Below are 16,943 nucleotides of genomic sequence, written 5' to 3'. Positions count from 1 at the left end.
CAGCGCTGGAAGTCATCCTATCTGTCTGCCTCTGGAGCCCAGATCACAATGTCTCCTTCCCGAGTGGGAAGCCCGGTGGAAGAAGCTAAACCCGAAGCTAGCTTGGGATCTGAAGGCTCCTGTGACTCCGCAAGACAGGGAAGTCCAATCTCAACAACGTAACCACCACCTCCAATCGCATCCTCTCTCCTGCCAGTCTGTGGACTGGAACACGGGCCTCACGTGCCATCTAGGGTCAAAACTCTTCTGAGGACACACTGGGCCCAACGCATAGGCTGATGATCTGTTCAGCCTGTCGGCTGCAAATCAGGACGCTCAGCGTGTGAAGCCCTCCCGGAAGGAAGGTGAGCCTTCCTAAACCTCTACTGACAGCAAAGCTGCGGAGGCCCTGCTGCGTGAGACCCAGAAGCTTCCAGGCCACTTGTGAGCCCACTCAGGGCTTGGAGGCGGCCGGGGTGGGGGTGGGGGTGGGGAAATGCAGAAAAGTGGGCGGAGGCTCTCAAGAGCCTAGGGAGGGTAAGGTCTGGAGAGAAGAGGACCAGGGAGGAGTTAGAATGAGGAGTGGGAGAGTAGAAAGGAAGGGAAAATAGGCGGAGCTGGGGGCGGAGGGGGTACCGGCGCCCGGAAAGCCGAAAGGGAGAGGCCAGGCGGGGGGTGGGGGTCAAAAAATGTTAGCATTGATTTCCCGGACCCTGGGTGCGAAGAAAGACTTCTCTCAGTCCTCAAACCCTTACAGTCCGGAATTAGCTGCCAAGACTTTCTGCCTAAGGGCAGGTGGGTCGGAACCAGACCCTGAAGGCTCTGTACCTTCCCCCTCCCTTCCCGGAGGAGGGGATGGGACGGGCTGGGGGCGGGATTGCGGAAGGGGGTTGCGTGCGCTATGCCTCTGGGTCCAGGCTGCGCGTTCCAGCTGCGAGAGCAGATGGAGGCAGCGCGGCTCACCTCGGGGGCTCCGTGCCCGCTGTGCGCCGAAATCCAGGCTGAGAAGGAGGTCTAGAGCCCCCGGCTCTCCCGTCTCCCACCAGGTTGTGGGTAACCGGCTGCCGCACCCCTCCTCCCAAGTGGGGGAGCCTCACCCCTATAGGTCCCAGAACTGGGGGAAACATAGGGCCGGTTCCTTCCACTGCTCATCCATCCCCAGGGGCTTGTCTAGGACTACAGCTCGCCAAGACCCCCTTCCCCTTGCTTCCAACCTGGGCACATCTCGGAAGCGGACCCCTGCCGGGACGCGCCCCGCCCCCGGCCCCCGGCCCCCGGCCCCCGCCCCGACGACGTCCTATTAGCATGAGCGACGCCAGTGGCCCGGGCACCACTCGGGGGCCGAGACTCACCGCGTCATAGCCCCAAGTGGAGGGAGAAAAAAAAAAAAAAAAGAGGCGGCGGTGGAGGAAGAGGCAAGAGCGGACGCGCGGGGAGGGCTAGAGAGACGGCGGGCGGCGGCAGCATGCCCCTGGGCGGGTGCACACGGCCTCTCTTCACGGCAGGGGCTGCTCCTGCTCTCTCTGGGCACCGCGCGTCCAGTCTCCCGCCTCAGCCCCTCGGCTTGCCGGCCTCAGCGGTTGTATCCGAAACAGCGGCAACTGGTCCCTGGAGCATCTAAGAGCAGCAGCGCCGCGCGGGACAATCCTTGATTTTTATTTATTTATTTATTTATTTATTTTCTGAGCTCGGGGATATGAACCCCACAGCCACCTGAAGCACAGGGGGCGCTACGCGGCTAGGACCGCGCCCCCGAAGTACCGTACCCTAGCCTCTGCACTGCGGGACGCCAACACCCGACTCCGGTGGAGGCATCTTAGGAAGAGCAGCGGGTAGGGGCATGGAACCCACCGCGCCAACCGATCAGGCCCGGGCGGCGGCCACCAAGCTGTCGGAAGCAGTGGGAGCCGCGCTACAAGAACCCCAGAGGCAGCGGCGCCTGGTGCTGGTCATCGTGTGCGTTGCACTGTTACTGGACAACATGTTGTACATGGTCATCGTGCCCATTGTTCCTGACTATATCGCCCACATGCGCGGGGGAGGCGAGAGCCCTACCCTGGTCTCTGAGGTGTGGGAACCCACCCTGCCGCCGCCCACTCTGGCTAATGCCAGCGCCTACTTGGCCAACACCTCGGCGTCCCCGACGGCTGCCGGGTCGGGGCGGTCAATCCTGCGGCCTCGCTACCCCACGGAAAGTGAAGATGTGAAGATAGGCGTGCTATTTGCCTCCAAGGCCATCCTGCAGCTTCTGGTGAATCCCTTAAGCGGTCCTTTCATTGATCGCATGAGCTACGACGTGCCGCTGCTTATTGGCCTGGGCGTCATGTTCGCCTCCACAGTCATGTTTGCCTTTGCAGAAGACTATGCCACGCTCTTCGCTGCGCGCAGTCTACAAGGCCTGGGCTCAGCCTTCGCGGACACGTCTGGCATTGCCATGATCGCCGACAAGTATCCCGAGGAGCCTGAGCGCAGTCGTGCCCTGGGCGTGGCGCTAGCCTTCATCAGCTTTGGAAGCCTAGTGGCGCCACCGTTTGGGGGCATCCTCTACGAGTTCGCGGGCAAGCGTGTACCCTTTCTAGTGCTCGCCGCCGTGTCGCTCTTCGACGCACTCCTACTCCTGGCGGTGGCTAAGCCCTTCTCGGCTGCGGCTCGGGCGCGGGCCAACCTGCCCGTGGGCACACCTATCCATCGCCTCATGCTAGACCCTTACATCGCTGTGGTAGCCGGAGCGCTCACAACTTGTAACATTCCCCTTGCGTTCCTCGAGCCCACCATAGCCACGTGGATGAAGCACACAATGGCGGCATCCGAGTGGGAGATGGGCATGGTTTGGTTGCCGGCTTTCGTGCCACACGTGTTAGGCGTCTATCTCACCGTGCGCCTAGCGGCGCGCTATCCACACCTGCAGTGGCTGTATGGCGCTCTCGGGCTAGCGGTAATCGGAGTGAGCTCTTGCGTCGTACCTGCCTGCCGTTCCTTCGCGCCCTTAGTGGTCTCGCTCTGCGGCCTCTGCTTCGGCATCGCGTTAGTGGACACGGCGCTCCTACCCACGCTCGCCTTTCTGGTGGACGTGCGCCACGTATCAGTCTATGGCAGTGTCTATGCCATAGCTGACATCTCCTATTCTGTGGCCTACGCGCTCGGGCCCATAGTAGCAGGCCATATCGTTCACTCGCTTGGCTTTGAGCAGCTCAGCCTTGGCATGGGCCTGGCCAACCTGCTCTACGCACCGGTCCTACTGCTCTTGCGTAATGTGGGCCTCCTTACACGCTCGCGTTCCGAGCGCGATGTGCTGCTTGATGAACCGCCGCAGGGTCTGTACGACGCGATGCGCCTGCGTGAGGTGCAGGGCAAGGACGGCGGCGAACCTTGTAGCCCGCCTGGCCCTTTTGATGGCTGCGAGGACGACTATAACTACTACTCCCGCAGCTAGCAGACCCGCTTCTCCTCCAGGCCACCTATCCTCCCCAATTAGGTCAAGATGGTCATTCTGCAAGAGCACTGGCCAACTTTGGCTTGGGGCCCACCTCCTCTAATGAGTACCCTGGCCCGTTCCCACCCCCCCGCCCCGTCCTGAATTCCTTTGCTGGAATCCCTTCTCCGTGACCCCTCCCAATCTAACCCTCTCCCCAAACACACTCGTATTCATTGAGGGATGGATCAGGGAGGCATGAGCAGCTATTGGGCTCTCGGCAGAGGTGAAGAGGTGTGCTGGTCGATCACCAACCACCCACTGAGAGCCCCCAAGTAGAGTCATGCATCTGTTTGTCCTTCCTGCGGATCTTTCCAGTGCCAAACTTGGTCTACTACACCCCAGTGCCTCCGGCCTGAATTAATAAACCATATCTGTCTGAGGAGGCCAAGTCTCTTTACTGATGAGGGGTGGGCAGTGTGATGCAAAACCCAAGCACACTGGGTTTCACATGTTCAATCCGGACCTGAGGAGGGGTGGAAGCTCTGATGGCTCCTTTACTGCCTGGGAAAAGGAAACAAACCCAAATCCCAACACACACACACACACACACACACACACACACACACACACACACACTCCTTTGGAAGCCCAGTGTAGCACCTGGAGGTTCCACCCGAGGGAGCCTAAGGATCTGCCTGGCTTTGGAGGACAGCTGGCACCAGGGGCTTTCCTACACAGTGGGACCTCGCCTCATCTTGTCAAGAAAGGAGCACAAGGGAGCTGGTTTCTGCAGAGAAGAGGAGGTAGTCCCCATTTTTTTAGGGCCCTGGCCTGGTGACAGTGTTCTTTAAGGATCCAGGCTCTATCGTCTGAGGAATGAGAAAACAGTGACCCATGGATCTGCCTTTTCTCAGTCGTGAAAGTTGGAATGGAAAATGGAAGGAAGATTGATGTGGGAACTGGTGCTAATTCCTAATCCACCCTGTCCTGAATATAAGTGGCCACTCAGGGATGTCCGGGGTGAGGGTGGGGGTAGGGGTGGGGGTGGGGGCTCCCATCCTTGATTTCCTACCATGGAGGCCCAGGCTGAAGGCAGTATACTCATTCCTGAATCCTGATGCCTGCCTCCGATTTCAGGGTGAAGAGTCAGTTGGGTTAGGGTAACCTGTGTATGCAGGGAGAAGGTCTGTAGTTGGTGTGTGTGTGAGTGTGTGTGTGTGTGTCCTTGTCTGAGTCTTTTTGTGTAAGAGGGGTTTGTGTCTGTCTCTCTGTGTGCCTGCCTTTCCTTGTTTGAGTTTTTTTTATGTGTGAGAGGTGTGGTGATAGAGGGAGTACTTGTCTGTCTGTCTGTCTGTCTGTCTGTCTGTCTGTCTGTCTGTCCTTGACTGTTAGTGGGAAGTGGGAGAGTACTTTGCCTGGGAGGAGTGTCACTCCCACCTGCCATCAGAGTGGATCAAGTCTATGGTCCCTTGTGCGCTCCTCCCTTCCCAAAGAACCTGCAGGAATAGGATGGTAAAAGAAAGGAAGGGAGGTCTTACTGTGGCCAACCAACTCCTTAATTTTTAATATTTTAAAGTAAGATTTCAGCCTTGTGAGGAGGAGCAAAATTTCTTCTGACTCAAGCATTCCCCAGGGTTCTGCATAAGCAGCTGCCCAGAAGACTGTGCGGATGGGGGAGTATTGGGGGAGTATGGGGATGAGGGCAGGCTGGGTGGGGCGGTGGGGAGGCAATGTTCTGTGCCCTTTTCCAAGGCATAAGTCTGATGCCAGTGCAGGAAGTCATACGGGAAACTGTCCTAGACAGGTTTTGAGGGCAGAAGATGGGAAATGCAGGGCAGAACGTGGGGTAGGGGGAGCAGTGGACTGTGAGGAAGAGAGGCAGGGAAGGAAAAGGGGGAGGGGAAAAAAGAGAAGAGGGGGAGGGAGGAGGGAGGGGAGGAAGTCCAGAGAGGTGTGGCTGGTTTGCTTGCAGCCAGTCAGTCCGGGCGGCTGCTGGGATCTGGCAACGTCGTCGGAGGCTCTGCTACAGAAACTAGGTGGCGGGCCCCAACCTCTGGCACTGCTGCCACCCTCCTCCCTGGCCCTTCTGGCTCACGCAGCCACCTCCAGCCCTGCTTGGTGTGGAACAGTGCTGGTTCGGCGCGGAGCAGCCCAAGAGAGCAGGTGAGAAAGGCTGGGTAGCAGTGTGCTGGCGCGAATCGCTGAAGCGCCCGCGGACCCAGGCGTTGTCCCTCGGGGGGGGGGGGGGGGGTAGGGGGGAGGTGTCCTTCTCCGGAGGAGCTGTCCACCAAGGGACAGCTTCCCAGGCCCAGAGGCTCCGGGAAGCTCAGAGTCTACAGAGTCCCAGGCACCAGTAGTCGTCGGGGTACATCTAGGAGTCTGCGGGGGATTCTGGTCTGGGAGGGCTTGATTATCAGGGTTTGGGACTCCCCTTATCTTTACCCGTCTTTACTTTTACTTTGCCTAATATCTGCCATGCCCAAGGTCTGTGGTTTTGTCGTGTTGTACCGGGGGCGTTGGTAATATCGCTGGGCCTCAGTTTTCTCCAGCCATTCTTGAGAAGGCGGGGAGTACTGGCGTTAAGTGCCACATCTGCGAGAGAGTGACAGCACTGAGAGCCTGGGAAACCAGAACAGATTGGTGTTGGACCTTCAGGGCAGAGCAGAGAACCCCCAAGTGTCCCCACAAGCCAGGCCAATAGAAGCAGAAATGGGAGGGTACCAAACCGCAGAAAGACTGGGTCAAGAAGCTTAGGAGGAACGAGCTGGGGTGTGTGGGGACAGTGGAATACCCATCAGGATGTCGACTGGCAGGGGTCCACTCTCCTCTCTGTCAAGGGCTGGCCAGTGTTTTCCCCTTCCCACTGCTGAGATGGCCTAAAAGGAGACATTAGGTGCATAATCGGTACAGCCTTAATTAACTTGACCTTGCCTTGGTTGACCTTACAAAGTAATCAACAGAACACCCACATACTCATCCTGCCATTTCTAGGCACAGTGGTCTCCAGGACTATTGTGCTGGGAGTGCACTGAACACGGCATTTCCATCCTCTCTGTTCAGTGGGGCCAGGCATGCACCAACTCTTCTAGTCTTAGGACTGGTTCTTCTGCCTTTCTGGATGGTCTCTCCCCCGGCCCAAGTGAGCCTTATGCCAGCACCTGGATGCTGCTGCTGGTGGTGGCCCAACAGGTTCAATGTCAGCTTTAGCCTCTTGAGGGCTAATAAAGGGAGGTTGGTTGAAATCTTGACTGTACATGTGTGCAGGTTTTGGTTTAGTGGGGGCAGAGGATGTATCCTACAGCTCTAAAAACTGGCCTGTGTCCTTAGCTTAGCTTATTTCTAGTGCACCTTCCAAATTAATCTGCCTTTCCCAAGGCTGTTAGGAGATTCTAGAGGCCCTGACTATCTGCTCCCCAGAAGGTATCATGCCCTTCCGTAGTTCCCTCATGCCCAACCTTGGAGCCTGCTGCCCACAGACTACCCAAGTTAACACTCTGCTAACAGACCCAGAGTCCTCAAGAAGCCCTGAATGTCACTCAGAGTACAGGGCCTTAGAATACTTGTGGGCATTCAAGCACACTCTCATTATACGTACACATACACACAAGATTTCTGAACTCACGTGCCCTCTACTCCATACCTGACCCAAGCCAGGCATCCGAGAGGGAAATCTGAACCCAGCCGATATAGCTTTGCACTTGAGAGCTACAGTCTTGGGGGGAAAGTTGATGTTGGGGAGAGATTGATGTTGAGTTCCAGGCAAAACAAGATGCTTTAGTGCTCTGATCCGGGAAATCTGGGAGTGTGCAACCAGCCCAGCTCCTCTCAATGCATCCTGGGATACTCAGCTAGCCTTGGGTCATAGCAGCTTCACGGAAGCAGGTTCTTGCTGGTGGCTCAAGGCAGACTCAATCTCTCCCACCTCTGGATTCAGAGAGCACACTGTGGACAGGAACACAGGGCTGAGGTCTGACATGGCAGTCACAGAGGTGCAGAGTTCCCTACACATTACTGTCAGTCAGTGGTCTCCTTGTGGTGTGGGCATAAGACTATGGGATTCCTTCAGGCTCTGTGTGATGCTGAGTCTCCTCTGTTCCCAGGTCAACAGCTCTGCTACTCTGGATTAAGAATCACTAGGATGCCTATCCTGGAAAAGGTCCCCCAAAAGATGCCTGTACAAGCTTCTAGCTGTGAGGAGGCGCTGGTGAGTAACCTTTCAAGCCATGTGTCTTAGTCCTGATCTCTTACACTCTTATTCCCAGGATGGTCTTGAGTGGCACCGGCCCTCGATTGTTCCCCAGCTCTCTATTCTCCTGGGCAGAAGGCCAGACTGTGGCCCTGCCCTGTCTGATTGGGTCTCGAAGTCCAGAAACCTTCATACTGAAGTCTTAGGGCAAAAACCCCAGCTCTGGTTCCGGTAGTCCCAGTGGGCTAAACTCAGCTGTCCATATATCAATTAAAGAGGCAATATGTTAAAAAGGCAGAGAAAAGAGATTTAATCAGGGAAAATGATCAGGTAAAGAGATCCAGTGATTCTAAAACTATCCTCAAGTCATGGTTGTAAACTGGACATTTTAGAGGAACAATCAGGATATATGAATATATACTGATATCTCATAATACATTCATACATAGTATATATGTGCAATTAAGCAGTCATGATTAAGATGGATGATTGTTCTCTCAGTGACGATTCTGCAAAGTGGTCAGAAGTTGGTGCTGTGACCATTTGGGGGAAGCAGTTTGGCTGCCAGCATTTTCCTGGTCCAGCGGAAGCTTCCTTATTGTGTATAATTGCTCGTCTGCTCTGTAAGGCTTCCGACTGTGCTGTTTTGGGAGTTCAAGATAACCGATGATTAGAACAAGGTTTGGAAAGGTTTAGGCACATTCAATTGGTCTGGAACTGAGCGCTGGAGAATCCGTGAAAGGCAGCTAAGTCCCTCTTGCTTTTGTTTTGTTTTTTGAGACAGGATTTCTCTGTGTAGCCCTGGCTATCCTGGATCTTGCTCTGTAGAACTGGCTGGCCTCGAACTCACAGAGATCCCCCTGCCTCTGCCTCCCAGAGTGCTGGGATTAAAGGCGTGAGCCTCTACCACCCCCTCAGTTAAGATCTTCTTTGTACTTTCAGCCGTGTGGAGGAGGTACTTAGGGTAGGTACTGCTGTTGCTATCTCTGTTGTTTTGTTTTGTTTTGTTTTGTTTTGTTTTGTTTGGTAAGGCAGATGCTTCTTGAGTGCTTATGCCTACCTATAGAATTGGTCAGGTGTCTCACCCAAAGTAAAGGGCACACATACACACACACACACACACACACACACACACACAAAATGAGGACAGAGTGCCAGGCTCCCATCCATCCTTGGTTACCTCGTGGGCCAAGTGAGGCAGGTGTCCACGCTCTGGGGGCAAAAGCAGTCTCTGAGTACCAGCCTTAGGGTGCCGGGGAAGGCAGGCAACCACACTTCTTACTCACATCAGTCAAGCCCTTTCTCCCTCACCTCCCCCAACCTCACTGTACCCCAGATGGCTTTAAGCCCAACATGCTTGCCTAGGCGAGGCTGAACCCCCTTCCCAAGCCCCGGCACATCCCAGCAGCTCCAGCTGCTGCCATGCTTCCGTCCAGGAACATCTAAACATCATCTTTTCCATTGCTTTGAAACAGCACTGCCCTCCCTGGGCAGGCAGCCTCCCTCCTGCTCCATCTAGCCTTCTAGATAGAGCAGCACATCTCAGTTCAAGTTCCTGCATGTGCTGGCCCCTCGACCACACCCTTCTCATCACTCCCCGGTCCTATGAGAACTTCCTGTCTTCTGCCCTTGTTCCTTACATTGCCCCAGCCTCTATAGCTGACCCATGCCTCTGCTGCCACCATCCGCGTGGCATGTCCCTCTCCTCCCCTGTCGTGGGATTTGGATTCCTGGAGGGCAGACTCTTTCTCTCCACTGTCTCTAAGTCCAGTCCATGGCCTGGCTCATTTGAGCCACCCAGAAATTTGCACAGACTGCAGAATCCCAAGTCTTAGGTCCCTGAGAATCAGAGAAGGAACCATGTCTGGAGCTGAGATACCTAAACTGAGATTTGCCCGTCTTGCTCACCACCCAGGCTGTGCCACAGCACAAGTGGAAGCTCAGGGGTCTAGCCAAGCCTGTCACTACTCCCTGACCAGACCACTACCTGGGCTATGCTTTCTAGAGATACCTGCCTATCCCAGCCACCCTGAACCCCATAAATAGAAGAGGAGGAGCCAGAATGGCTGGGAGGAGTCAGCCTGGTTTTTGTGGAGTGGGCTAAACAACACGGGACACCGTCCGGATCCGTCCTTGTATTGGCATTGCTTCCCAGGGCAGCAGCACCAGAGTCTGTTGCTTACACTCCACCTCCAGTCAGAGTAGGTGAGCTCCAGGGACAGGACCAGACAGGTGGGGACTCATTCATCCATCAGTTCTGTGCCTCAGGAGAAGACAGGTGCTTTTGGAAGCCCATCGGAGTAGGGTGAGCCCTTGGCTACCCAAGAGAAACAGTTCACCACTTTACAGAGAAGAAGCCCCTGGAGAAGGGTGCCCCACTGTATGCCAAGTGCATACAATTTAACAACGGCACGAAAAATCTTGCTCCTCTACTATCAAGGGCTGAGAGAGGGGGAAAAGGAGGGAAAAGCAGAAAGGCTGTGAGGGAGAGGAGAGGAAAGCCACAGAAAAAGGAGGGGATGTGAGCTGGGGGTGTAGCTAAGCAGCAACTTGTCTAGCATGGGACAGGAGAGGGGAGGGGAGAGGAGCAGAAGAGAGGGGAGGGAAAAGGGATCGATGGGGAGGGAAGGGGGAACAGGGGAGGGGAAGAGAGGAAACACCGTGAGTAAAAGTTACTGTGTGACCTGGGATTCGTCTCTCTACTCTGTGGGTCTCAGTTTCCCCATCTGTAATGGTAAAAGTCCCTGCCCTGGTTGTGTGACACACTGAAGACAAGCATACAAGGCCCTAGGTCAACCATGGTTAATCAGCTGGAATAGGCAGTGCCCATGTGGGGGTTCCCAGTGGGATCTCCTTTCTGACTCTCACCTCACATTGAGCCCAGAGACCACAAGCTTCTTCTTGGGAGTCCCTTTGGAGGGGTAAGGCCAGTTAACCAAACATAATATATGTTTGTTGGAGCCAATTATTTTTCTCTTATTTTCTTGGGGTCTGTCAGGTAGGAAGAGCTGTTGTGCCCTCTGGATGAACAAGACTGAAGCTTGAGAGAGATGGGCAGGAAAGACTTGCACTGTGCCTTACCTGACTCCAGCCCCCTTATGGAACCAATCCTTCGCCTGGGTTTCATACCTGGAAGCATTTGAAACAAGAGGCACAGGGCAGAAATAGATACTGCCCCAGGAAGCCTTTCCAGGAAGCTGGTCATGTCCCCACCCATCTCCTGGGTCATGTCTTAACCCATCTGACTCTCTCTGTAAGAGCAACATTTTCCAGTCCAGAGAGCATGCAGGCTCTGGAGCACCAGCTGGGAGGAGTTCCTATGTGGAGAGTGACCAGCAGCCAGCAGTACCGCCAATGATCTTTCGTCCCAGACCCATCCTTTATGGGCTGTTAGCACATTCACATCTGTCATCCCTTCCATCCTGTGAGAGAATCATTTTTCATAGAAGAACTGGGCCCTTGCAGAGGGAGAGACTTTCCCAAGGACACATGCCTGATCTCTAGCAAGGTCAGGGTGTGAACCCTGGTCTGTCTGTTTAGTGCCAACAGCAGGGTCAGAGTGTGAGTCCAGGCCTATCCTCTGCATTTTGTGCTTTCCTGAGACCTACAGACAGTATGGCAGCAGGGACAGCAAACCGGAGGACCCTTCATTTATCATTCTGTTGAGCTAAGCACAGTAAACAGGTCCAAGAATGGGGAATGAGGATGGGGCAGAAGGAGACATGTTCTGGCATCAACTCAGGGAGGAGTATGGACTGTATTAAAGGAAAGGAATGAGAGCCCATCAACCCTCTTTTCCAGGACTTACCTAAGTTGCCAGTGCCCCCACTGCAGCAAACCCTGGCTACCTACCTGCAGTGCATGCAACACCTGGTACCTGAAGAGCAATTCAGGAAGAGCCAGGCCATTGTGAAGCGGTTTGGGGCTCCTGGTGGCCTGGGTGAGACCCTACAGGAAAAGCTCTTGGAGAGACAGGAGAAGACAGCCAATTGGGTAAGGGTTCCTGGACAGAAGCGGACAAGAGACCTCTGGAAGGGGAAGGAGGAAGAGGAAAGGATATGGGTGAGGGTAAGAGGTAATGGGCCTGGAAGGAGACAGACAGAGTAGGTGGGAACACACTGCTAGCCTAGGCTGGGCAACTGCAGGGAGAGAAGCAGGCAAGATGAAACAGGGGACTGGGGAAAGAGGACAGAGAATGTGAAAGGTGATGAGAGATGAGAGACTGGGTGGGATGGGATACAGCTAGAGACAGGGAAAGGTGGGGGTAGAGATGAGCTTAGAAGGCAGAGTTGAGTGACAGATAGGAGTAAGGCACAAGGACAGGTAGTGGGCAAGGATGCATCACTAAAGATGGGAAAAAAGGAGATGCTATTGGGTGATGGTGAAGGGTAGACTTGGAGGACCAAGAAGAGCTTAGTGCATTTGTGGAATAGAAGGATGGATGGATGGATGGATGGGTGGATGGATGGATGGATGGATGGATGGATGGATGGGTAGATGAATGATCAAACAAGTAGGACCTGATTCAGGATAGGCAGAACAGGACTGATGACCTCTGCTAACACAGTGCCTGTTTAGGAGGGGTGTATAGGGGTTCAGATGTAATGATGCCCCTCCCTGTGCTCCCTGGCAGGTCTCTGAATACTGGCTGAATGACATGTATCTAAACAACCGCCTGGCCCTGCCAGTCAACTCTAGCCCTGCTGTGATCTTTGCTTGGCAGCACTTCCAAGACACCAATGACCAGCTAAGGTGAGGCCAAGGAGTCCCCTGGGTGCTCAGCGGAGAAATCCACCTGAGATGTGGGGCCTAGACTCACACCAGGAAAGCAAGGCCAGAGCTTGTGCATTAGCTGAGCTTTCTGGGGCCAAGTAACAGGAGACATCTTCTCCCAGGGCCAGACATCAGGCCAGGGGTAGGTTAGGTGTGCTGTCACTCCATAATAAACACATTTATTTGATGGTGCTAATGGGGGCCATGGCTCTCAGGGACCCACACAGCAGTTCTGACCTGGGTCTAGGAACTGTCACTTAAAAGTAGTCCTGCTTGGGACACGCTGCTCCAGGTGTCTCAGAGTTCCTCTGTGCCCCCTGGAGCCCTGCTTCAGACTCCTGGGGAGGGACATCCCCCCCTGCCCTGCAGCTGCCATCTGCTGCAATTTCAGAGCTCAGTGAGCCGCTGGAAGGGCCTCTAGGTGCATTGAGAATGGTGGCGGTGTAGGTACGGGCCAGGAAGAAGGCTCTCCCTGTTGGACTCTGTCAGGATTTCATCCTCTTAATGCCTCCCTCAGTGGGGTGAACAGAGGCGCAGCCCAGACCTAGCTCCCACTTGCCCCCCTCTCCTCTAAAAGGAAGAATGAGGATGGATTGATTCTGAAGACAGTTCTCCAAATTGCATCTGAGGGGCATTTTCCTCCGATGCAATTAAGCCAGGCCTTGTCATCCATAGACCGTTAAGATGGCACTGTCTCCTCGCACCAGTCCCTGAGGCCTTCCTCCCAGGACTAACTTTCCTTTTCATTAGCCACTGAGTGAGTGGCTTGCCCCCAGGAGACTGCATTGCCCAGAAGATCCTACCACAGGGCTGGCCTTGCCCAGGGGGAGCCTCAACCCCCCCCCACCTTCCCTTCCATGCCTCTTCAGGCACCTCTTTTTCCTCAAGGTGATTCTGGCTTCCTGTCTCCACCCCCCCCCCCAGCCAAACCATCCCCAGGTCTCACACCAAAGAGCCATTTTTAATCCGAGGCCACGGTGGGCTGACAGCACTAGGGGAGGGGCAGCACAGCCCATACCCCATTAGTGCACAGGGCCTGGCATATGGCAGGTGATACACGGGTGAGTTTGGAGCAGGGAGAGGGGCACGGAAGGGAGGAGGAAGCTAGAAAGGAAAAAGGAGAGGTGAGAGAGTGGGGGATCGTGGGGCTGGCTTATAACACTCCTCCCTCCACATCCCTGCAGGTTTGCAGCCAGCCTCATCTCCGGTGTGCTTAGCTACAAGGCTCTGCTGGACAGGTAGGCTGGGGGCCCAGCTGGAATAGGTAGGTCTCTGTTTGGCTGTCTCCTCTCACATCTGTCTCCAGGACATACAGGGTGCTTGAGAGGGCAGGTAACTAGTCTTTGATCCAGTTAATGTGGCGTCTCCTGCCCACTGCCAACGCCAGGACATTGCATTAGCCCAGCTCTCCTGGCTGCTGGAGTAAACTCAGCCTTTCTCTGACCTTTGAGAGTGGCCCTCCCTCCTGACCTCTTCCTTCCTCCTGTGGTGTGAATTAGACAGCGTGGGCCTGGAGATCCCAGGAAGTGTGGAGAAGGAAGCAGCATTAGAGGAGTTGCTGGTAGACTCAGTGGTACCATCGGGATGATGGGCTCCCTACTTTGAGCCTTAGTGTCTAGATGCCCACCCTAGCTCAGTGAACATGCGGTACTCTTGTAGGTGGTGGGAGCTATGCAGGCAACGAGTTCTCCTTAATGCTAGAATTGTCTCCGTCCTAGCCAACCCTGGGGCCCTGGAAACACCGAGGAGAGCAAGGAGCTATGGATGCTGGAGCATCCTATGCATAGATATTAAGCAAGTGAAGCTCAGAGAGGGTTTGAAACTTACCGATGGCCAAACAGCTAAGAAGTGGAGCGGCAATGAGGGTAGGAGGGGGTGGTGGTGCAGTCATCACTCTGTTCTATGTTGATCCTGGTCAGTGTTTACCCAACCTTGGGACAGAAGCTAAGACACACATTCTCTCTGGGGAAGAGGGTCAGAGAGGCGAGGCTCAGGCCCTAGGGTCAGCACACCAGAATCAGAATTGAGTTTTAAATGGAGCACTGACTTGGGGCCAGTCTGATAGCTCCCATTCCATATTGGACTGCCAGGCCTGTGGGCTGCCCCTTCCTGCCGTGTGTCCAGAGCTTTCCTTCTTCCTCAGACTGGGCCTGAACTCCTTGTAGAACCCACTCCTCCATTCACACAGCATCTCTGTCTTAAGAGAGCCTGCCCCTTTCTGCTGCCTGGCTGCAGAGAAGAAGAGCGAAGATTCTGACCCTGGCAGCAGAACCCAGGGACTATGGAACCAGCCACTACCAGCAGGTTTCAGCCCCCGACCCCAGCTCTCACTTGACTGTGCAGACACATGTGTATGTGAACATATAACATGCACACACATAGATGCCTGTTTCCCCAGAAGCCCAGATAAAAGTCGGTGTATCCTGTACTTGCAAATATCATGAGGCTGGAACATTTGGAAAAGTGTCTGGGTAGGATGCTCCATTAATTAACTCTTCACTTTCAGTGTATTGATTTCCAGAAGGATAACAAATTTGGCATCTTACCTGCTTTCAGAAGGTTCCCAATGGACATAAAATAAAACCCCATTCCTTACCTGGACCCTGGGCATATCCCCAGAGGGGCACCTCCTGGTCACTACAAAGGGCCCAGTAGAACTTTGAATGCTTCTCCCATGTGCATCCATCCTTACCCATCCTGTCTTCTCAGTACAGGCAGTGCCACACCCTGATCAGTAGGTCCAGGAGTCTCTGTGGTCACTCTTTCTCTCTCCATGACATTTATGGTGTTCATAAGGTCACCACCTACCCCAGCCAAGTCCCAAACATCCTTCTTACCTGGTCCACATTATTTTCCCACCATCGCTACAGTCTTCTTCCTGGTACTTCCTGGGACAGACTTTGGTCCTCTCCTTATATAAGCAGAACTATTTTTTTTTATTTTTTTTTATTTTTTATTTATTTTTTTATTTGGTTTTTCGAGACAGGGTTTCTCTGTGTAGCCCTGGCTGTCCTGGAACTCACTTTGTAGACCAGGCTGGCCTCGAACTCAGAAATCCNCCTGCCTCTGCCTCCCNAGTGCTGGGATTAAAGGNGTNCGCCACCACGCCCAGCTCTAGAACTATTTTTTAAAAAGTAAAACCAAGGACAGGATACTCTGGGAATACAACTCAGTGATACAGTGCTTGCCTTGCATGCCTCGGGTTTAGTCCTCAGTACTGAAAAATCAAATACAAAACAACCCCCACCAACACACACACACACACACACACACACACATACACACACACACAAACACACATGCGCGCGTGTGCGCGTGTAGGCACCAGAACTGCCAGTGTTGTGTTTCTGTGATGGTGTGTATGTTCAGCGTGGATGAGACCTTGGGTTCAGCCCTTAGCACCAAGGGTCGGGGGGAAGGAAAGCATAATTCAAAGCATGCTTGTGCACCTCAAAGCTGCCGGGGGCTTTCAATGCACTAAGCTGCCAACATCTACCCTGCCATCACAGACCAGGGGACTATCCTTGGACATTTTGGTAGCCTTTTCTTCATTCTTCATTCAGTTATAACCTTCTGCTTAATTTCTGCTGCTTTCCATTGGTCCACTGGTAAGCCTCAAACTGTCTCTTGAGAAGGGTCTTTACTTTCAAATAGTGTAAAATACAACTAAAAATAATTACTAGAAAAAGTTTACAAGTGTAAAACACAAGACCATGTGTTGTATTTTTAATTCAGTTGGCATAAACTTCCCACCATTGCTACAGATGCTTTTGGATTCTGACACAGGTCAGTCGTGAAGTTTCCTGCAACATCCTCACTTTGAGTGGTAGTGCTGTGGGGCACGCCACCTAGCCCGTCTGTCTGGAAGCTTCTTGCCCTTTAGGGCTCAGCTCAGTCAAGCAGGCCTTAATGAGACTTCCCCTTAGTCCTAGACTCTTGCCCATGCTTGCCACTCAACTTGCCTGAAATTTTCCTGATTGCCAATCTGCAATATCCTCCCCAGCCACACATCCCAGGACCCATACCCAGTAAGCATGGGAAAATCATGTCTAATTATCGTTATATTCCCCAGACCTCAGAATAGTGCCTGGCTAGAAGCTGAAAGGGCCAAAGAATAAATGGATCAATGGATGGAGACTAGGTCAGTAGCTGGATGGGAGGTAGGGAGATGGATGCACGGTAGATGATTGGATGCACAGTGATTGGATAGCAATGGGTTAATACTTGATGAGTGCATGCATGGAAGATGGATTGCATGTGTGTACATGTGCATGGTGGATTGAATTGATGGGTGAACCATAGATGGATGCATGGGGGCCGGATGGTTTTATGTGCGGTAAGTGAAGAGGACTGAATGGATGGGCAGATGCATGGAAGAGGAGTGGATGAATGAGTGGTGCATTAGTTACTTTTCTGTTGCTGTTGTCAAATGTCATAATCAAAAGCAACTTTAGAAGGAAGAGTTTATTTTCACCTCTGGTTTCAGGGCAGGGCCAGGGGATGGCACAACAGCAAGGAAGGCATAGAAACAACCAGGGAAATGAGAAAGGAAGGAAGGAAGGAAGGAAGGAAGGAAGGAAGGAAGGAAGG

General features: G+C 53.7%; 2 protein-coding genes across 2 annotated transcripts in view; both read left to right on the top strand.

Annotated features, from left to right (window-relative positions):
• The first annotated feature begins 320 nt into the window (after positions 1 to 320).
• Positions 321 to 16,943, top strand: part of Chat (choline O-acetyltransferase) — a 55,588-nt gene continuing 38,965 nt past the window's right edge. The window contains exons 1-6 of the mRNA XM_021203310.1: positions 321 to 423; positions 5,367 to 5,557; positions 7,495 to 7,598; positions 11,382 to 11,573; positions 12,214 to 12,332; positions 13,538 to 13,591. Coding sequence (XP_021058969.1) covers positions 7,533 to 7,598; positions 11,382 to 11,573; positions 12,214 to 12,332; positions 13,538 to 13,591 — 431 coding nt within the window. The 5' untranslated portion in view covers positions 321 to 423; positions 5,367 to 5,557; positions 7,495 to 7,532. The remainder of the gene's footprint in view (positions 424 to 5,366; positions 5,558 to 7,494; positions 7,599 to 11,381; positions 11,574 to 12,213; positions 12,333 to 13,537; positions 13,592 to 16,943) is intronic.
• Slc18a3 (solute carrier family 18 member A3) lies at positions 1,388 to 3,831 on the top strand. Its single transcript, XM_021203311.1, has one exon. The coding sequence runs from the start codon at positions 1,820 to 1,822 to the stop codon at positions 3,410 to 3,412; it is 1,593 nt and encodes a 530-aa protein (XP_021058970.1). The 5' UTR covers positions 1,388 to 1,819; the 3' UTR covers positions 3,413 to 3,831.

Source organism: Mus pahari, chromosome 8 (assembly GCF_900095145.1).
Source record: "Mus pahari chromosome 8, PAHARI_EIJ_v1.1, whole genome shotgun sequence".
Taxonomy (NCBI): domain Eukaryota; kingdom Metazoa; phylum Chordata; class Mammalia; order Rodentia; family Muridae; genus Mus; species Mus pahari.
The sequence above is the reverse complement of the archived record's forward strand: the minus strand, read 5'-3'. Positions and strand labels throughout refer to the sequence as shown.

Bases quoted from the DNA above. Each gene is read 5' to 3' on its own strand.
- Slc18a3 (XM_021203311.1), top strand. From the start codon at position 1,820: ATGGAACCCACCGCGCCAACCGATCAGGCCCGGGCGGCGGCCACCAAG.